General features: G+C 56.2%; 5 protein-coding genes across 5 annotated transcripts; 2 read left to right on the forward strand and 3 right to left on the reverse strand.

Annotated features, from left to right (window-relative positions):
• Positions 1-6,610: 6,610 nt before the first annotated feature.
• LOC132340212 (claw keratin-like) lies at positions 6,611-8,029 on the reverse strand. Its single transcript, XM_059871072.1, has 2 exons — positions 7,992-8,029; positions 6,611-7,491 (listed from the first exon to the last, which is right to left on the reverse strand). The coding sequence occupies exon 2, from the start codon at positions 7,469-7,471 to the stop codon at positions 7,070-7,072; it is 402 nt and encodes a 133-aa protein (XP_059727055.1). The 5' UTR covers positions 7,472-7,491; positions 7,992-8,029; the 3' UTR covers positions 6,611-7,069.
• A 2,002-nt stretch (positions 8,030-10,031) lies between these two features.
• On the forward strand, positions 10,032-10,729 carry LOC132340227 (claw keratin-like). Its single transcript, XM_059871090.1, has 2 exons — positions 10,032-10,065; positions 10,158-10,729. Exon 2 carries the CDS (start codon positions 10,179-10,181, stop codon positions 10,554-10,556), a length of 378 nt encoding a protein of 125 aa, XP_059727073.1. The 5' UTR covers positions 10,032-10,065; positions 10,158-10,178; the 3' UTR covers positions 10,557-10,729.
• A 2,568-nt stretch (positions 10,730-13,297) lies between these two features.
• Positions 13,298-14,036, reverse strand: LOC132340208 (claw keratin-like). Its single transcript, XM_059871065.1, has 2 exons — positions 14,000-14,036; positions 13,298-13,907 (listed from the first exon to the last, which is right to left on the reverse strand). The coding sequence occupies exon 2, from the start codon at positions 13,884-13,886 to the stop codon at positions 13,437-13,439; it is 450 nt and encodes a 149-aa protein (XP_059727048.1). The 5' UTR covers positions 13,887-13,907; positions 14,000-14,036; the 3' UTR covers positions 13,298-13,436.
• A 1,367-nt stretch (positions 14,037-15,403) lies between these two features.
• LOC132340207 (claw keratin-like) lies at positions 15,404-16,655 on the forward strand. The gene is made up of 2 exons (XM_059871064.1): positions 15,404-15,438; positions 15,834-16,655. Exon 2 carries the CDS (start codon positions 15,855-15,857, stop codon positions 16,311-16,313), a length of 459 nt encoding a protein of 152 aa, XP_059727047.1. The 5' UTR covers positions 15,404-15,438; positions 15,834-15,854; the 3' UTR covers positions 16,314-16,655.
• A 2,341-nt stretch (positions 16,656-18,996) lies between these two features.
• Positions 18,997-19,713, reverse strand: LOC132340229 (claw keratin-like). The gene has a single exon (XM_059871091.1). It carries the CDS (start codon positions 19,568-19,570, stop codon positions 19,193-19,195), a length of 378 nt encoding a protein of 125 aa, XP_059727074.1. The 5' UTR covers positions 19,571-19,713; the 3' UTR covers positions 18,997-19,192.
• Positions 19,714-19,870: the final 157 nt, after the last annotated feature.

Raw genomic sequence — 19,870 nt, forward strand, 5'->3', positions numbered from 1 at the left:
CCTTCACCTCCAAACCCTGTTTTGCTGTTTACTCCCATCCTGAGGGAGGATAATGACAGGCAGCACGTCAGGAGTTCTGGGCCTTTCTCTAAATTTGAACTATCAAAGCCTTCATTAAGACTTATTAAATATTTTCGGGCACAAAGAGATTTATTATTTCAATATTAAGAGCACCTCACTATGCCCAGCTCTTATGTAACACCCGCTCCAAAAACGCACATTGGGGCGTCCTGTTTCCTGCCTTTATTAAAGTTCTAATTTATACCTTCACAATTGGGTCTTGGGGAGATTTTTTCCCCCTTTAAAAATACATCCTGGACATGCCAATTCAATGCTTGCAGGCCAATTTTCGGGCTGAAGCAATATTTTCTGGCTGAAGCAATATTTTCGGGCTGAATCAATGCCATCCCCCGGCGCGGCAGCTCCAAATCACAGGAAATGTTGGGAGGGATCCGCAGGGATGCTCCGCGTGTCATTAGGAGTGATGAAATTCATCAAAAACACAGCTTGTGCCTTCCACGATTATTCCAGGGGGGAAAAAAAAGCACAACCAAGCACATTCAGTCTCCCCAAGCTGCCACGTTGGGAATTCCACCGGACTTTGCTGATCCCGAGGAGTCGCCGCTGTCCCCAAAAGTGCAAATTCAGCACGATGATGGTGGCCAGCCTTAATTGCTCTGAGTGGCTTTGGGATGACAGGGACGTGGCGGGCGGAGCCTCCCAGTGACGGTGCCGGACCCTGGGGAGCACCAGGATATCGGTGAGGGAAGGAAAAGGGGCTGGGAATTCACTGGGGCTGAGCCCGACGCGTGCGGGGTGTGCGGGGCGGGACCGGGAGCTCCATAAAAACCTCGCATCCCTGCCGAGGAACCATTCCCTGCTCCTGCCTTCTCCTCCTTGCAGCCGAGGGTAAGTGGGAACAGATCTGGGGAATCCAGAGGATGATGAAGGGATGGATTTGGGGCTCTTCCCCCTCCTATTTTTCCCCTGCTTATCTACAGATGTTGCATCCAAGAGTTGAGGCTGTGCTTAGGAGTTATCCCTGTGCAAAACAATCTTTCCTCTCTGGATTCTGAGTGTCTGACTGTTCAAAAGAGCCTCAGTCCCAAGGATCCCCTTTTCCCTTCACGCCTTTGTCCCAGCGCAGCTCTGAGGATTTTCCAGCCCTACTTTGGCTCGGGGTCACGGTTCACAACCCCATTTTTCAGAGAGGCTGTGTGGGAAAGCTCAGGATGGAGGATTAGGGGGAAGAACTGGCCCTAAATTCAGCATGGAGCCATGGATGAGGACACTGGGCAGTGGTTTGCTACCTCTCCCTTCCCTGCAGAGCTTACTCGGGGTTTACTCGCTGTTGGAACTCACCTCATGGGTTTATTTCCTCCCTTCACCCCAGGATGACCCTTGGGCTCATCCTTCTCTCCTCTCCCTGTTTTCCATCCTCTCACGGGGCTCCCAAAAGCAGCAAATTCCTGCTGGATCCATCTCTGAGCTCTCCTTTCAAACTGCTCCACACGGGAGCCATGGGAGGGTGGGGAGGCCCTAAATTGGGGATATTCCAAGGATTCCACATCCCTGGGAGAGTCCAAGGCCAGCTTGGAGCCCCCTGGGCTGGAGGAAGGTAAGGGTCAGGGTTAGGGTTAGGGTTAGGGTTAGGGTTAGGGTTAGGGTTAGGGTTAGGGTTAGGGTTAGGGTTAGGGTTAGGGTTAGGGTTAGGGTTAGGGTTAGGGTTAGGGTTAGGGTTAGGGTTAAGGTTAGGGTTAGGGTTAGGGTTAGGGTTAGGTTAGGGTTAGGGTTAGGGCTAGGGTTAGGGTTAGGGTTAGGGTTAGGGTTAGGGTTAGTGTTAGGGTTAGGGTTAGGGTTAGAGATAGGGCTAGGGTTAGGGTTAGGGTTAGGGTTAAGGTTAGGGTTAGGGTTAGGGTTAGGGTTAGGGTTAGGGTAAGGCTCAGGGTTAGGGTTAGGTTTAGGGTTCGGATTAGGGGTAGGTTTAGGGTTAGGGTTAGGGTTAGTGTTTGGATTAAGGTTAGGATTTGGGTTAGGGTTAGGGTTAGGGTTAAATTTAGGATTAGGGTTAAGGTTAAGGTTAGGGTTAGGTTTAGGGTTATGGTTAGTGACCCCTGTCACTGCCCCTTCAGGCGTAGAACAGGGTTAGGGTTAGGGTTAGGGTTAGGGTTAGGGTTAGGGTTAGGGTTAGGGTTAGGGTTAGGGTTAGGGTTAGGGTTTAGGGTTAGGGTTAGGGTTAGGGTTAGGGTTAGGGTTAGGGTTAGGGTTAGGGTTAGGGTTAGGGTTAGGGTTAGGGTTAGGGTTAGGGTTAGGGTTAGGGTTAGGGTTAGGGTTAGGGTTAGGGTTAGGGTTAGGGTTAGGGTTAGGGTTAGGGTTAGGGTTAGGGTTAGGGTTAGGGTTAGGGTTAGGGTTAGGGTTAGGGTTAGGGTTAGGGTTAGGGTTAGGGTTAGGGTTAGGGTTAGGGTTAGGGTTAGGGTTAGGGTTAGGGTTAGGGTTAGGGTTAGGGTTAGGGTTAGGGTTAGGGTTAGGGTTAGGGTTAGGGTTAGGGTTAGGGTTAGGGTTAGGGTTAGGGTTAGGGTTAGGGTTAGGGTTAGGGTTAGGGTTAGGGTTAGGGTTAGGGTTAGGGTTAGGGTTAGGGTTAAGGTTAGGGTTAGGGTTAGGGTTAGGGTTAGGTTAGGGTTAGGGTTAGGGCTAGGGTTAGGGTTAGGGTTAGGGTTAGGGTTAGGGTTAGTGTTAGGGTTAGGGTTAGGGTTAGAGATAGGGCTAGGGTTAGGGTTAGGGTTAGGGTTAAGGTTAGGGTTAGGGTTAGGGTTAGGGTTAGGGTTAGGGTTAGGGTAAGGCTCAGGGTTAGGGTTAGGTTTAGGGTTCGGATTAGGGGTAGGTTTAGGGTTAGGGTTAGGGTTAGTGTTTGGATTAAGGTTAGGATTTGGGTTAGGGTTAGGGTTAGGGTTAAATTTAGGATTAGGGTTAAGGTTAAGGTTAGGGTTAGGTTTAGGGTTATGGTTAGTGACCCCTGTCACTGCCCCTTCAGGCGTAGAACAGGATGAGCTTGAATTCCCTTCCAACCCAAACCTTTTCCCAACTCTCCCATTCCTCTTCTCCTCCCTTCCAGCCTCGCCCCCTCTCCAGCCCCAAGATGACTTTCTGCTACCAGCGGCAGTGTGAGGATTCCTGCTACTCCCCCTGCAGCTACGGCACCGTCTGCAGCTCCCGCAGCTACGACTGCGGCAGCCCCTGCGGCTACCAGGGCTACTACGGGAGGCTCTGTGGCTACCGCGAGTGCTGCCCCAGCTTCAGCCCCCGCTACTGCTCCCCCTACTCCTCCCGCTACTTCCAGAGATACTCCTACGGCAGCTGCTACCCCTGCTACCAGTGCTGAGCCCAGCCCAGGCAGGGCAAACCCCAGCACCCGCCCTGAAGGCTCCGCGGTGGATTGGTTGTGCTCCTGGGTGGATTGATTTTACTCCTGGGTGGATTGATTTTACCCCTGGGTGGGTTTTACTCCTGGGTGGATTTTGCTCCCTGGGTGGATTTTGCTCTGTCTCAGCTGTGGTTCCCTGAGGGTTTGGGATCTCTTCCATGATGTTACTCTGATTAATTAGCTTTTTTTTGCTGTTCCTTCTCTTTCGGGATGAGGTTTTTGTGTGTTCCGAGGAGCGGGAGCCTCGTCTGGCTGTGCTGACAGCTCTGCTCCTCTCCTACACCAGCTTTACTCACCAAACCTCTGCTCGGGGGAGTAGCTACTCCTCAGTGTATGATAATGTGAACCTGCTGTGCTGCTTCAAGCTGTAACTTCTTACTCTCATTAAAAGATCTTGCATCACACTGCTGCCTTCTGTTGTGTTTTAATGCTCTTTTTAATTTTTAAATTTTATTTATATATATATATAATTCCCCGATGTTCCTCCAAAATCCCTTTCCCCTCTTTTTTTCTCTGCTGTGTCTCTCAGCCCTCCCTGGGTTTGGTGGTGTAAAGGAAACATGTTTTAATATTTGTTACAGATCTCTCATTTGTGGCTCTTTCCCAGCTGTGTCTGGTGAAACCTGGAGCTTGTCTGTCCTAGGGATGAATTTCTGGCTTAATGGCCTTTGAAATGGTGCCAAAACCCCCCAAAATCATCCAATCAGCTTTGTTTTATCAGACTGGAAACAAGTGGGCAGGTCTGAAAATGAAAAATCCACAGCCAAAGTTGTACCAATAAGATTGGGAGATTTCCTGCACGTACAAATTCCTAAATTCTTTCTGCTCTCTGCGCAATTTTAGATTGTGATTTTGAGTTTACTCTCATTAAAAACGTTGCTGTATCATGAAGTGGCCCTGGTTTGGTTTTTCTGGCATTCTGCTGTTCCTGGACACAGATTTTCATCCCCATCTTGGTGTTTTAGGGGGTCACATCACACCCTGGGGCCTTCCTGAAACTCCTTCTAAGCTCAGCTGGACCCACACATTTTGCAAACCAATAGCAATGCAAAATCACTCAGAGAATTAATTCCAAATCCTGAATTTCCTAGGAAATATTTGGAAATATTCCTTTAAATACGCTTTGGGTGTGCAGGCACTGGACACAACAGCAGCTGTGAATCACTGAGGCACAGACCAGCTGCTAATGAATTAAATTTTGGGGGATAACACCTGGAATTGGGAGGAAACTCCTCTTTCTGTTGTGCTTTTGTGCTGGCCCTCCCTGGGATTTCCCCATCCTTCCAGATGGAGAGACCCAATCTGCTACACAGCTGAAAAAATCAATTTTCAGAGCACAAAATTTCACTTTCCAGAGCAGAAAATGTCACTTTCCCTTCACTCCAGGCTCTGCTGGAACGACCCTGGAAGTGTGAAGTTCCCAGGCTGCTCCACCACGTCCTGGGGAGGAGGAGCGAACCAAATTATTCATCACCGAGGTGTCTCAGTGTCTGGGCACAAAAGAGATTGGAAAGCTCAATTAAACCCTCGAACCCTCATTGTGAGCGTAATTGCTGCCCTTTGAACAGGCAGAGGCAATCCTGGCATCCCAGAATCCCAGAATTTGGGTGGGAAGGGACCTCTGGAGACCTCCCCGCCAAAGGAGCAGAGCTGGGTTGGGCTCAGCACAAAATACTTGGCACAAAACCCATGGAAAACCTTTCCCAGTGAAACTGGGGGTTGTGTTTCCAGCAAATTTCAGGCTGAAAATTAAAAAAAAAAAAAAAATTCCTAAGGCTTTTGATGAATTTTGAGGAATTTATCCATTCAGAAGCCCAGCTCAAGTCGCTGCTCAAGCTGTATCCTGGTCTCTCAATTCAGCTGCAACTGGTCATAATTTCAATCTTTTCTCTAATTGTCTCTAATTAATAAATAAATTCTGCTGTCTCAGCTCCAATTTAGCTGCTTTAACCGGGGTCTGACGAAAGAAAGAGTTAAAATTCATGGAATTTTAACATCTATTTTGCTCACTCCAAGAAGCCTAAGGATAAAACTAGCAATAAATCCAGATGTGGAGGATGAGGAGACAAAGCAGTTTATTGTCGTGGCTGTTTGTGCAGAGCCACACTTGAATGGAAAGTCTGAAAGGTATAAAATAAATTCTGACTAAACAAACATGGAACTGCCTCAACTCGTACCTTTGGAGTGACTCTTTTTCAATAATGAAGCAGCTGAGAAGAGAATTATGCTTTGAATAGATTAATGACAGCTCATAAATACGGAAAACAGCGTCTGAGAGCTGCTTTGAACTGCCAAAATTATCACCGTGGAGAAAAGTGAAGACATTGTAACTTTTTATTGAAGGACCACAAAGGAATAAATTAATTAATTGATACTTTTCCCTTCAAGCCTTGGAATAGGGATAATGACTCAATTCCATCCTTTGTGTGCTGCAACAGGAAAATGTGAGAGATGCTGAGGCTCTCACAAAGCCTGTTCATTCTTGGATGATAAATGTTGGGCCTTAAGCTGCACCTGGGGAAGAATTTCTTCCAGGGAAGGATGGACAGGAGTGGAAGGGGCTGCCCAGGGAGGTTTGGGGTCCCCAAGGGATGGGGGTTCATTCATGGATGATAAATGTTGGGCCTTGAGCTTCACCTGGGGAAGAACTTCTTCCAGGGAAGGATGGTCAGGACTGGAAGGGGCTGCCCAGGGAGGTTTGGGGTCCCCAAGGGATGGGGGTTCATTCATGGATGATAAATGTTGGGCCTTGAGCGGTACCTGGGGAAGAATTTCTTCCAGGGAAGGATGGACAGGACTAGAAGGGGCTGCCCAGGGAGGTTTGGGGTCCCCAAGGGATGGGGTGCCAGGACAAGGGGGAATGGGGTCAGACTGATGGAGAGGAGGTTTAGGTGGGACATTGGGAAGGAATTCCTCCCTGTGAGGGTGGAGAGGGCCTGGGATGGATTTCCCAGAGAAGCTGGGGCTGCCCCTTCCCTGGCAGTGTCCAAGACCAGGCTGGACGGGGCTTGGAGCAGCCTGGGACAGTGGAAGGTGTCCCTGGCCACGACATGGGGTGGAACGGGATGAGTTTCAAGGTCCCTTCTAACCCAAACCACCCTGCGGTTCCACCACCGGACGTTCCACACCATCGCTCAGTTAGAGACTCATTTAGGGCCAGGATGAAGAAACCCATGACAAAACAAATCGTTGGTTGCAATGCAGATTCTTTATTGTGAATGAAAAGGCCACAGGCGGTGTCAGCGAGAGACAAGCCAGCAACAAGGCGATGGAAACACGAAAACCCCGAGGCAGCAGCAGCAGCGAGGCACAGCCCAGGCTGCAGCCCGGACACTGCCCCTTGCCAGGGCGGCTCCGGGGCTCGGGGCTGGGCAGAGCAGGGCAGAGCCTGAGCCGAGGCTCGGCCCCGCTGGCTGGGGACGCAGAGAGGGGGCAGCTTTTGGAGGCAGCGCTGGGAAGGCCAAAGGCGCCGGCCGAGGCTCTGCAGGGTCAGCCGGCAGTGACGGGGACCCTGCAGCTCCCGGGGCTGCCGGGCCGGCCCTGAGCAGGGGCTGCAGCTTCAGCCCGGCTCAGGCGGCACAAGGCAGCAGGGGCTGCTGGAGGAGCCCGCGGGCAGGGGCAGCGCTGAGCTCCGGCGGCATTTGGGGTTTAGCAGGGCCCGCAGGAGCCCCCGAAGGACCGGGAACTGCGGCCACAGCTGCCGTAGCCCCCAAAACCTCCATAACCGCCGCAGCTGCCGTAGCCCCCAAAGCCCCCATAGCTCCCATAGCCCCCATAGCCCCCAAAGCCCCCGTAGCCCCCGTAGCCGCCACGGCCTCCGAAGGAACCACCGGAGCCGGCTCCCACGAAGGGAGCTCCGGCCGAGCCCACGGAGCTCTGCTGGGGGAAGGAGCTGAGGATGGGCCCGGGGAAGGTGACCACCGAGGCCGGGGGCTGGATGACCACCGTGGAGTCAGGGCACTGCCGCACGCAGGGCTCGTTGCAGGTGTCAGCCACAGGGGCCGGGGTGGCCACACCACAGGCGGGGGCACACAGGCTGTTGCAGGACATCTTTGGCTTGGCTGGCAGAGCTGCAAGACAAGGCACAGCCACGGCTCACACCAAGGACTCAGCCCAAAGCCCTGCTGCTCTGGCCCACCTGGAGCCCGTGTGCCAGGACTCGCTCTGGCTCATCCCAGGCGTTCCCAGCTCAGCCCTGGCACGGCTGGACAGACCCCTGGCATCCCCTGCTGCCCTCACCACCCCCGGCTCCTGCCTGCCCATGGCAATGAAGAAAAACCCCCTCATCCAAACCACCAGGCTTGCCCAGGCCTTGAGCCCTCTGGTGGAACCCCAACCATCCCAGCTCTGCCCGGGGACAGCTGCTGGAGCACGGGGACCGAGATTCCCTGGGAAATGCACAGCCAGAGATTCCCTGGGAAATCCACAGGCAGAGATTCCCTGGGAAATCCACTGGCAGAGACTCCTTGGGAAATCCACAGCCAGAGATTCCTTGGGAAATCCATGGGCAGACATTCCCCAGGGAAGGTGCAGAGGAGGAATGGAGGACGGAGAGAAGACTGGGACTCACCACAGCGATCAATGAGCAGATTCGAGTGGGAAGAGCTGGATGGAGCCCTGTGGAGCCCTCAGACCTTTTATACACCCCAGAGTGCCTGAGGCACCGTCCAAGGGGTGGGAGCAAACCCCGAGTAATTAGGAATTCAAGTGGACAATTTAAATGACACAGCTAATGATGGGGGACAGTTCTTTGTCATCTCCTTTCTGGAGATATTGCTGTGCAAACATGCCTGGACTGATGGGAGGGACAGCCATGGCCCATCATTACATGACAGACACGGTGCTGCTGCAGCTCATGCAGCTCTCAGCCCCAGTAAACCCAGCTTTGTCCCTAATCCCTGACTTTGCTTACAAGCATCCTTTGGGACATGGCTGTGCCCAGCTCAGAAATGCTCCTGAGTCAACCGTGCCCGCCTGGGCCTGTCCTGGGCACAGCCAGGGCCAGCCTGGCTTTGGGGGGCTTGGACGACACCCCCTGTGTCAGACCTTGGGGCCAGCTGGGCAATGCAGACCCACCAAGAGGGCTCGACCAGGGCCCAGATGGCAGAGACAGAGCCAGAGGAGAGGCAGGGACACTTCAGCTGTGCTGGGGGGATCCACTCTGCCATGGCTGTCCTGGGACCTGTCCAACGGTTTTCCCATGTCCATGGGGATTTGGGTTTGACCACTGGGATCTGTCACCTCTGTAGGGCCACCAAGGGAAACTGGGAAGGGAAAATTCCAATGTCCGCCAGAACCCCTAACACTAAACCTAACCCTAACCCTAAACTTAACCCTAACCCTAACCCTAACCCTAACCCTAATCATAACCCTAACCTTAACCCTAACCCGAACCCGAACCCGAACCTGAACCCTAACGCTAACCTTAACCATAAACCTAAGCCTAACACTAGGCCTAACCCTAACCCTAACCATAACACTAATCCTAAACCTAACCCTAACGGCCAGCCTAAGCCAAACCTTAAACCTAACCCTAACCTTAAAGCTAACCCTAACCCTAAACCTAACCATAACCCTAAACCTAAACCTAAACCGAAACTTAACCCTAACCCTAACCCTTACCCTAACCCTAACCCTAACCCTAACCCTAACCCTTACCCTAATCCTAACCCTTACCATAACCCTAACCCTAACCCTAACCATAACTGCCAACCCTTACCCTAACCTTAACCCTAACCCTAACCTTAAACCTGAACCTAACCCTAACCCTAACCAAACGCTAACCCTAACCCTAACCCTAACCCTAACCCTTACCCTAACCTTAACCCTAACCCTAACCCTAACCATAACCCTAACCCTAACCTTAACCCTAACCATTACCCTAACCCTGAGCCTAACCCTAACCCTAACCCTAACCCTAACCCTAACCCTAACCCAAACCCTAACCCTAGCCCTAACCCTAACCCTAACCCTAACCTTAACCCTAACCCTAACCCTAACCCTAATCCTAACCTTAACCCTAACCCTAACCCTAACCCTAACCCTAACCCTAACCCTAACCCTAACCCTAACCCTCACAGACGTGTCAGGGGACCCGAAAACCTGGCCGTGAACATTGTTGCTGGCACTGGCAGTCGGTGGGATTTGGGAGACACCCCGAGAGTGGCTTCTCCTTCGCCCAAGCTGCCGCTGCCTCTGTTTACCAGCCCGTAAAAGGCCGGTAATGACAGGGGTGATGGCTGGGCCAGCGCTTCAAAGCTGCTGCAAGATGCCGGGAATTGTTCTCTGTAAGCAAAGTGAGGGATTAGGGACAAACCTGGCTTTATTGGGGCTGTGAGCTGAGTGAGCTCCAGCAGCACCGTGTCTGTCACCTAATGATGGCCCACGGCTGTCCCTGCAAGCGCTTCTCTCCTGTCCACTCATTTCCACACCAATGTCCACAATGGGGGGATGACAGAATTTGTCTGCGTCCCTTCACGTAATGAAGCTTCTCAGCTTGAATTCCTAATTATTCCGGGGGGGGGGGGGGGGGGGTCTGCCCGCACCCCCGGACGATGCCCCAGGCTCTCTGGGGTGTATAAAAGGGCTGAGCTCCCTGCACAGCTCCATCCACACTTCTCCACTTGACTCCTCTCATCACTTGGGTAAGAACAGCGCTCCGAAGCCTCTCGGGGATCTCTCTCTGTGCAATTCCTTCCTCTCACCTTCCCTTCTTTTTCTCCGGGGTGTTTTTCAGAAGCCAATCTCTATCTCAAGGATGTCCTGCTCCAGCCTGTGTACCCCCAGCTGTGTGGCCACCCCGGCCCCTCTGGCTGGCACCTGCAACGAGCCCTGCGTGCGGCAGTGCCCTGACTCCACGGTGGTCATCCAGCCCCCGGCCTCGGTGGTCACCTTCCCCGGGCCCATCCTCAGCTCCTTCCCCCAGCAGAGCTCCGTGGGCTCGGCCGGAGCTCCCTTCGTGGGAGCCGGCTCCGGTGGTTCCTTCGGAGGCCGTGGCGGCTACGGGGGCTTCGGGGGCCGCGGGGGCTATGGAGGCTATGGGGGCTTCGGGGGCTTTGGGGGATTCGGAGGTTGTGGAGGATTCGGAGGCTTTGGTGGCAGCTGCGGCGGCTACAGAGGCTGCGGGCCCTGCTAAGCCCCAGCCCGAGCGCCATCCCTGATCCAGAAGAGCTCCAGCAACGTCCCCGACCCATCCCCGCATGCCAAGGCCCGAAGCAAGGACACAGCGACAGACAGACACTCGTCGCCCGGCCCTGCTCCGCTGCCTTCCTGCCCTGCTCGGAGCCCCGCAGTGATCGCTGCCCGCTCCTGGCACGGCCCCGGCTCGGCTCCTGCTCTGCCCGGGGCCGGGACACGCGGGGAGCGCTCGGCCGGGGCCCCGCTCCTCTGCCGCCCCCCTGCCCCGCACGACAATAAAAGCTGAATCGCATTGCAATGGTCACCGCCTCTCGGCTGCTCTTTGCTCCGCACGCGCTGCCCAGCCCGGGCCGGAGGGTTCCGGGAGGGTTCTGGGCAGCCCCGCTCGGACACGGCGGACGAGGAGCCCCGGCAGCTGCCCGGGCTCCTCCTGCCCGTCCTTGGCCACCCGCAGCAGAGTCCCCCTGAGCCGGACCCTGCCCAGCCCCTGGCACGGGGCCTCTGCCCATCCCTGCCCGGCTCCTGCCCGCTCCGGGCTCCTCTCTGCAGCCCCTCAGCAGCCCCGGGCCCCACCGCCAGCCCCCTGCCCTTGGGACACCCCCCGAGGGCCGCTGCAGCCCCAGGGCCGTGGGGATTGGGGGGCGAGTGCAGTCCCCCGAGGGACCCGGTGATTTGCGGAAACAAACAAACTCTGCCACTTTGGGGCAAGCTGTAAAGCCGGGATGTTCATTACAGCGCTGGACGCTTGTGGGAATCCTTTCTCTGAACAGGACATGCGTGCCTCTGGGAGCTCCAGATCCTTTTCCATTTCCCTCTCAAACACATATGCATGCAATTTTACCACAAGCTCATATATATTCATTCTACTGATTTTCTGTCACATTTGCCGCTAACTTTTTCCTTGATCAGAAAGAATTCCTCAGTCATTTTGACCCTGCTTTCCATAACAGCCTCTGTGTCAGAGTTCGAGGGGCCCTCCCTTCTCTCTGTCCTTCAGCTGAAACAGTTTCTTAGAGCTTCGGTTTTTGGCAGAACAGACAGGGCCAACAGCGATGTTTGCAAGCTACAGACTTAATTCGAAGATGCACATTTCACCTACATCAAAACGGATTTCTGCTCTGGAAAATTTCCGCTCTGTCTCACCGGCCCCGCTCGGGGCTCTCGGGATGCCCCGGCTCCACTGGGAGAGGGAGAGCAGCCGCAGCTCCGCTCCCCCTCCTTCCTCATCCCCTCGGACATCCCTGCAGCCGGCACCGCCTCCTGCTCCCGCTTCTCCCGTGGGTTCCCCCGCGGCTCCTCGGGGCGCTGCCGGCCCCACCTCACCCCCCTGCTGCTGCCCAAGCCCTCTCTGGGGTCCCCGGTGTCACCCACCCCTCGCAGGGACACGGCCCTGCCCAGCAGCAGCAGCAGAACTTCCCACAGCCCCGGGCTCAGGGACACACCGGGGTGACCTTTGCTGTCCCTGCTCACACTGACTGACATCGCCAATAGGAAAATATTAATTAATAGATTGCTAATATTGGGAACTTTGGCACTATTGCCACCATATGGACAGAGTCTGAAATAATATTGTCTAAAACTGATCTATACGAACTTAAGGCAGATATGAAATCCCAAAGCCAAGGAGTTGTTGGTGTTAATTTGGGAAGAAATTTTCAGACAGATCAACTGGCAATAGAAGGCACATGAGGGGGGTGGGAACTGCAAGCTCCTGCTCCAAGAGCTGCACGGGACTGAACCCTGTGCTCATTCCATGGTGTGGAGAGGAGAGTGGCCAAGATCTGCTCGGGTCTGTCTCCTCCCTTCCCAGCTGCCACCACCTGGCTGGACAGGCCAGAACACTTGGGACATGCAGAGCTCATCCTGCATTTCCCTGCCCCTTGCCATGTCTCTGACCAGTCCTAGCCCTGTGTGGGTGAGGTTTTACAGCGACTTCTGTGAGCCAGAGGGAAGATTGAGAAGAGAATCCGTGTTCACCCATGAAAGGATTTCCTACCAAGGTCCTGGACACAGAAACCAAGAAAGAAAGGAGAAATAAGAGAAACCTGCACATGCCTGTTCCAATGAGCACTTTGTTTGTCTTTCCTGACCAATGAGTAAAGTGTAAACTTAGGAGTTTTGTGAGAATGTATAGGAAGCATTTCTGCTAAAATAAAATCAGGTTTGAAGCCTTCTGGAAATGGAGTGTGGCTTTGTGTTGTGACCATCGCAACTGAGCCCAGTCCCAGAGGTGATGTCCCCTTTGCTGCTTTGGGCTGAGGATTTGGAAGAGTTTCTGCAAGGACCTTGTGGCCCTTTCCCATCGTCAGCGAGGGCTTTGGGGATGTCCTGCGTTTCCTGCTGCTGGGAGAGCACCGGGAGCTGGGGGGGATGAGCTCCCCAGAGCCAGCAGGGTCGGACATCTCCAGCTGGGACACACGGAGCCAGCTGTGCCCGGGCCCCAGGGCACTGCCCAGGGGCATTGCAGCAGCCCAGCAGACACCCAGGAGATTGGGGCAGCGGGAAAAGGGAGGTGAAGGAAAACCAGGAGTCAACATTGCAATGCAAGACAGCTTTTATTGCACGGGGAGGGCAGGAGGGGCTGGGCAGGAGAGCAGGGTCATGGCCAAGGGCTTCCCGTGGCCTGGCCCTGGGCACAGCCGGGCAAGCAGGAGCAGCCCCAGGAGAGTCTCTGGGACCATGGGGGCACCAGGAGCCCCACGGGGATGCTCAGGTGGGGCAGGGACAAGGCAGGGCTGGTTCCCAAGCTGGCACCAGGCTCCCGAGGTGCACAGGCCGGCCAGGACAAAGGGATTTCGGTCCACAGAGCGTCGGGTCGGGATGTGCCGGGGTTTCTCCTGGAGCTCTTCTTGGTCTGAGGCCGCACTCGGGCTGGGGCTTAGCAGGGCCCGCAGTTGCCATTGAGGTAGCGGTGGCCACTGCTCCAGCCGCCGTAGCCGCAGCCATAGCCGCCATAGCCCCCAAAGCCTCCATAGCCTCCGTAGCCTCCACATCCCCAACCGCCGTAGCCTCCACGGCCTCCATAGCCCCAGCCTCCATAGCCACCACGGCTTCCATAGCCCCAGCCTCCATAGCCACCGTAGCCACCGTAGCCTCCGAAGGAACCACCGGAGCCGGCTCCCACGTAGGGAGCTCCGGCCGAGCCCACGGCGCTCTGCTGGGGGAAGGAGCTGAGGATGGGCCCAGGGAAGGTGACCACCGAGGCCGGGGGCTGGATGACCACCGTGGAGTCAGGGCACTGCCGCACGCAGGGCTCGTTGCAGGTGTCAGCCAGAGGGGCCGGGGTGGCCACGCCACAGGTGGGGACGCACAGGCTGTTGCAGGACATCCTTGAGACAGGGATTGGCTTCTGAAAAACACCCCGGAGAAAAAGAGACAAAGGTGAGAGGAAGGATTTTCACAGAGAGAGATCCCCAAGAGGCTTCGGAGAGCTGCGCTTACCCAAGTGATGAGAGGAGTCAAGTGGAGAAGTGTGGATGGAGCTGTGCAGGGAGCTCAGCCCTTTTATACACCCCAGAGAGCCTGGGGCTTCAGGAAAGGGGGTGGTGACAAAAAACCCGAGTAATTAGGAATTCACGAGTAATTAGGAATTCACGCTGACAAGCTTCATCAGAGAGATAATGTTGCAAGATAATTCCATGGCATCCCCTCCTTGGGGACACAGGTGTGAAAACGTGTCCTGGACATGAAGGAAGTGATGGGAGGGACAGCCGTGGGCCATCATTAGGTGACAGACACGGTGCTGCTGGAGCTCACTCAGCTCACAGCCCCAATAAACCCAGGTTTGTCCCTAATCCCTCACTTTGCTTACAGAGAACAATTCCCGGCATCTTGCAGCAGCTTTGAAGCGCTGGCCCAGCCATCACCCCTGTCATTACCGGCCTTTTACGGGCTGGTAAACAGAGGCAGCGGCAGCTTGGGCGAAGGAGAAGCCACTCTCGGGGTGTCTCCCAAATCCCACCGACTGCCAGTGCCAGCAACAATGTTCACAGCCAGGTTTTCGGGTCCTCTGACACGTCTGTGAATTGTTAGTGTTAGGGTTAGGGTTAGGGTTAGTGTTAGGGTTAGTGTTAGGGTTAGGGTTTGGGTTAGGTTTAGGGTTAGGGTTCAGGTTTGGTTTAAGTTTAGGGTTAAGGTTATGGTTGAGGTTAGGGTTAGGGCTTTCTGGAGGACATAGTGGTTTCAGCCTCCCTGTTTCCTTTGTTGGCCCCCATAGGGGGTGATCCCACTGGTGGGGAACACCCAAACCCCCGGGGTATTGGGAGAGTGGTGGGACAGAGGCCAGGACAGCCGTGATGGAGGGCCCTCCACAGGAGGTGCTGAAGGGTCCCCGTGGCTCCTCCTGCCCCATTTCTGTGACCTGAGCCCTGGCCGAGCCCTCCTGGAGGGCCTGCATTGCCCAGCTGGCCACCTGCCCCCGGGAGTGTTGGCCAAGCCCCCCAGAGCCAGGCTGGCCCTGGCAGTGCCCAGGACAGTCCCAGCTGGGCACGGCTGACTCAGGGGCACGGGGGGCTTGCGTCAGGGTGACGCTGCTGGGCACAGCCGCGTCCCAAAGGATGCTCGGGATTCTTTGTAAGCAAAGTGAGGGATTAGGGACATAGCAGGGTCTGTCACGTAATGATGGGCCACGGTTGTCCCTCCCATTGCCTCGCATCGGTCCGGGGCACGTTTCCACACCAATCTCCCTCATGTTGAGGTGTATAATTGTATTGCATCATTATCACTCTGATGAAGCTTGTCAGCGTGAATTCCTAATTACCTGTTTTTTTGCCACCGCTCCCTTTCCTGATGCCCCAGGCCCTTTGGGAGATGTATAAAAGGTCCCAAGGTTCCACAGAGCTCTATCCATCTTCCACAGCTTGACTCGACTTATCAACTTGGTAAGTTCAAGCCTTCCCTCCTCTTTCCTTCTTCCTCCGTGGCTTTCCCAGGGAATCTTTGTCTGGGGCTTTCTGGAGGAACCTTTGGCTGTGGGTTCCTCTTGCTCTCCTAGAACAGAGTTGGGATGGTTGGGGTTCTTCCAGAGGACCAAGGGAAGTTTGAGGACTTTGCTCCTTCGGATGTCAAAGTCTTCTTAATTCCCATGGGCAAGCAAGACCCAGGGATGGTGAGGGCAGCAGGGGATGGGAGAAGGAATTCGGATGGAATGGGGCTCGGTTCAGAACACCTGGGATGAGCCAGAGCGAGTCCTGGCACATGGGCTCCAGGTGGGCCAGAGCAGCAGGGCTTTGGGCTGAGTCCTGGGTGTGAGCCGTGGCTGTGCCTTGTCTTGCAGCTCTGCCAGCAGACCCAAAAGATGTCCTGCAACAGCCTGTGCGTCCCCACCTGTGGCGTGGCCACCCCGGCCCCTCTGGCTGACACCTGCAACGAGCCCTGTGTGCGGCAGTGCCCTGACTCCACGGTGGTCATCCAGCCCCCGGCCTCGGTGGTCACCTTCCCCGGGCCCATCCTCAGCTCCTTCCCCCAGCAGAGCGCCGTGGGCTCGGCTGGAGCTCCCTACGTGGGAGCCGGCTCCGGTGGCGCCTTCGGAGGCCGTGGCGGCTACGGGGGCTACGGTGGCTATGGAGGCTGGGGCTATGGAAGCCGTGGTGGCTATGGAGGCTGGGGCTATGGAGGCCGTGGAGGCTACGGCGGTTGGGGATGTGGAGGCTACGGAGGCTATGGAGGCTTTGGGGGCTATGGCGGCTATGGCTGCGGCTACGGCGGCTGGAGCAGCGGCCACCGCTACCTCAATGGCAACTGCGGGCCCTGCTAAGCCCCAGCCCGAGTGCGGCCTCAGACCAAGAAGAGCTCCAGGAGAAACCCCGGCACATCCCGACCCGACGCTCTGTGGACCGAAATCCCTTTGTCCTGGCCGGCCTGTGCACCTCGGGAGCCTGGTGCCAGCTTGGGAACCAGCCCTGCCTTGTCCCTGCCCCACCTGAGCATCCCCGTGGGGCTCCTGGTGCCCCCATGGTCCCAGAGACTCTCCTGGGGCTGCTCCTGCTTGCCCGGCTGTGCCCAGGGCCAGGCCACGGGAAGCCCTTGGCCATGACCCTGCTCTCCTGCCCAGCCCCTCCTGCCCTTCCCCTGCAATAAAAGCTGTCTTGCATTGCAATGTTGACTCCTGGTTTTCCTTCACCTCCTTTTTCCCGCTGCCCCAATCTCCTGGGTGTCTGCTGGGCTGCTGCAACGGCCCTGGGCAGTGCCCTGGGGCCCGGGCACAGCTGGCTCCGTGTGTCCCAGCTGGAGATGTCCGACCCTGCTGGCTCTGGGGAGCTCATCCCCCCCAGCTCCCCATGCTCTCCCAGCAGCAGGAAACGCAGGACATCCCCAAAGCCCTCGCTGACGATGGGAAAGGGCCACAAGGTCCTTGCAGAAACTCTTCCAAATCCTCAGCCCAAAGCAGCAAAGGGGACATCACCTCTGAGACTGGGCTCAGTTGGGATGGTCACAACACAAAGCCACACTCCATTTCCAGAAGGCTTCAAACCTGATTTTATTTTAGCAGAAATGCTTTCTATACATTCTCACAAACTCCTAAGTTTACACTTTACTCATTGGTCAGGAAAGACAAACAAAGTGCTCATTGGAACAGGCAGTTGCAGGTTTCTCTTATTTCTCCTTTCTTTCTTGGTTTCTGTGTCCAGGACCTTGGTAGGAAATCCTTTCATGGGTGAACACGGATTCTCTTCTCAATCTTCCCTCTGGCTCACAGAAGTCGCTGTAAAACCTCACCCACACAGGGCTAGGACTGGTCAGTCACAGGGCAAGGGGCAGGGAAATGCAGGATGAGCTCTGCATGTCCCAGGTGTTCTGGCCTGTCCAGCCAGGTGGTGGCAGCTGGGAAGGGAGGAGACAGACTCGGGCAGATCTTGGCCACTCTCCTCTCCACACCATGGAATGAGCACAGGGTTCAGTCCCGTGCAGCTCTTGGAGCAGGAGCTTGCAGTTCCCACCCCCCTCAGGTGCCTTCTATTGCCAGTTGATCTGTCTGAAAATTTTTTCCCAAATTAACACCAAAACCTCCGTGGCTTTGGGATTTCATATCTGCCTTAAGTTCATATAGATCAGTTTTAGACAATATTATTTCAGACTCTGTCCATATTGTGGCAATAGTGCCAAAGTTCCCAATATTAGCAATCTATTACTTAATATTTTACTATTGGCGATGTCAATCAGTGTGAGCAGGGACAGCAAAGGTCACCCCGGTGTGTCCCTGAGCCCGGGGCTGTGGGAAGTTCTGCTGCTGCTGCTGGGCAGGGCCGTGTCCCTGCGAGGGGTGGGTGACACCGGGGACCCCAGGGAGGGCTTGGGCAGCAGCAGGGGGGTGAGGTGGGGCCGGCAGCGCCCCGAGGAGCCGCGGGGGAACCCACGGGAGAAGCGGGAGCAGGAGGCGGTGCCGGCTGCAGGGATGTCCGAGGGGATGAGGAAGGAGGGGGAGCGGAGCTGCGGCTGTTCTCCCTCTCCCAGTGGAGCCGGGGCATCCCGAGAGCCCCGAGCGGGGCCGGTGAGACAGAGCGGAAATTGTGCAGAGCAGAAATCCGTTTTGATGTAGGTGAAATGTGCATCTTTGAATTAAGTCTGTAGCTTGCAAACATCGCTGTTGGCCCTGTCTGTTCTGCCAAAAACCGAAGCTCTAAGAAACTGTTTCAGCTGAAGGACAGAGAGAAGGGAGGGCCCCTCGAACTCTGACACAGAGGCTGCTATGGAAAGCAGGGTCAAAATGACTGAGGAATTCTTTCTGATCAAGGAAAAAGTTAGCGGCAAATGTGACAGAAAATCAGTAGAATGAATATATATGAGCCTGTGGTAAAATTGCATGCATATGTGTTTGAGAGGGAAATGGAAAAGGATCTGGAGCTCCCAGAGGCACGCTTGTCCTGTTCAGAGAAAGGATTCCCACACGCGTCCAGCGCTGTAATGAACATCCCGGCTTTACAGCTTGCACCAAAGTGGCAGAGTTTGTTTGTTTCCGCAAATCACCGGGTTCCTCGGGGGGCTCCACTCGCCCCCCAATGCCCACGGCCCTGGGGCTGCAGCGGCCCTCGGGGGGTGTCCCAAGGGCAGGGGGCTGGCGGTGGGGCCCGGGGCTGCTGAGGGGCTGCCGAGAGGAGCCCGGAGCGGGCAGGAGCCGGGCAGGGATGGGCAGAGGCCCCGTGCCAGGGGCTGGGCAGGGTCCGGCTCAGGGGGACTCTGCTGCGGGTGGCCAAGGACGGGCAGGAGGAGCCCGGGCAGCTGCCGGGGCTCCTCGTCCGCCGTGTCCGAGCGGGGCTGCCCAGAACCCTCCCGGAACCCTCCGGCCCGGGCTGGGCAGCGCGTGCGGAGCAAAGAGCAGCCGAGAGGCGGTGACCATTGCAATGCGATTCAGCTTTTATTGTCGTGCGGGGCAGGGGGGCGGCAGAGGAGCGGGGCCCCGGCCGAGCGCTCCCCGCGTGTCCCGGCCCCGGGCAGAGCAGGAGCCGAGCCGGGGCCGTGCCAGGAGCGGGCAGCGATCACTGCGGAGCTCCGAGCAGGGCAGGAAGGCAGCGGAGCAGGGCCGGGCGACGAGTGTCCGTCTGTCGCTGTGTCCTTGCTTCGGGCCTTGGCATGCGGGGATGGGTCGGGGACGTTGCTGGAGCTCTTCTGGATCAGGGATGGCGCTCGGGCTGGGGCTTAGCAGGGCCCGCAGCCTCTGTAGCCGCCGCAGCTGCCACCAAAGCCTCCGAATCCTCCACAACCTCCGAATCCCCCAAAGCCCCCGTAGCCCCCATAGCCTCCATAGCCCCCGCGGCCCCCGAAGCCACCGTAGCCGCCACGGCCTCCGAAGGAACCACCGGAGCCGGCTCCCACGAAGGGAGCTCCGGCCGAGCCCACGGAGCTCTGCTGGGGGAAGGAGCTGAGGATGGGCCCGGGGAAGGTGACCACCGAGGCCGGGGGCTGGATGACCACCGTGGAGTCAGGGCACTGCCGCACGCAGGGCTCGTTGCAGCTGTCAGCCACAGGGGCCGGGGTGGCCACGCAGCTGGGGGTACACAGGCTGGAGCAGGACATCCTTGAGACAGGGATTGGCTTCTGAAAAACACCCCGGGAAAAAAGAAGGGAAGGTGAGAGGAAGGATTTTCACAGAGAGAGATCCCCAAGAGGCTTCGGAGAGCTGCACTTACCCAAGTGATGAGAGGAGTCAAGTGGAGAAGTGTGGATGGAGCTGTGCAGGGAGCTCAGCCCTTTTATACACCCCAGAGAGCCTGGGGCATCGTCCGGGGGTGCGGGCAGACCCCCCCCCGCAGTAATTAGGAATTCAAGCTGAGAAGCTTCATTACGTGAAGGGACGCAGACAAATTCTGTCATCCC

Source organism: Haemorhous mexicanus, chromosome 31 (assembly GCF_027477595.1).
Source record: "Haemorhous mexicanus isolate bHaeMex1 chromosome 31, bHaeMex1.pri, whole genome shotgun sequence".
In the NCBI taxonomy this organism is placed as follows: domain Eukaryota; kingdom Metazoa; phylum Chordata; class Aves; order Passeriformes; family Fringillidae; genus Haemorhous; species Haemorhous mexicanus.

Coding starts and splice junctions, on each gene's coding strand:
- LOC132340212 (XM_059871072.1), bottom strand. CDS start 7,471: ATGTCCTGCAACAGCCTGTGTGCCCCCGCCTGTGGTGTGGCCACCCCG.
- LOC132340207 (XM_059871064.1), top strand. CDS start 15,855: ATGTCCTGCAACAGCCTGTGCGTCCCCACCTGTGGCGTGGCCACCCCG.
- LOC132340227 (XM_059871090.1), top strand. CDS start 10,179: ATGTCCTGCTCCAGCCTGTGTACCCCCAGCTGTGTGGCCACCCCGGCC.
- LOC132340208 (XM_059871065.1), bottom strand. CDS start 13,886: ATGTCCTGCAACAGCCTGTGCGTCCCCACCTGTGGCGTGGCCACCCCG.
- LOC132340229 (XM_059871091.1), bottom strand. CDS start 19,570: ATGTCCTGCTCCAGCCTGTGTACCCCCAGCTGCGTGGCCACCCCGGCC.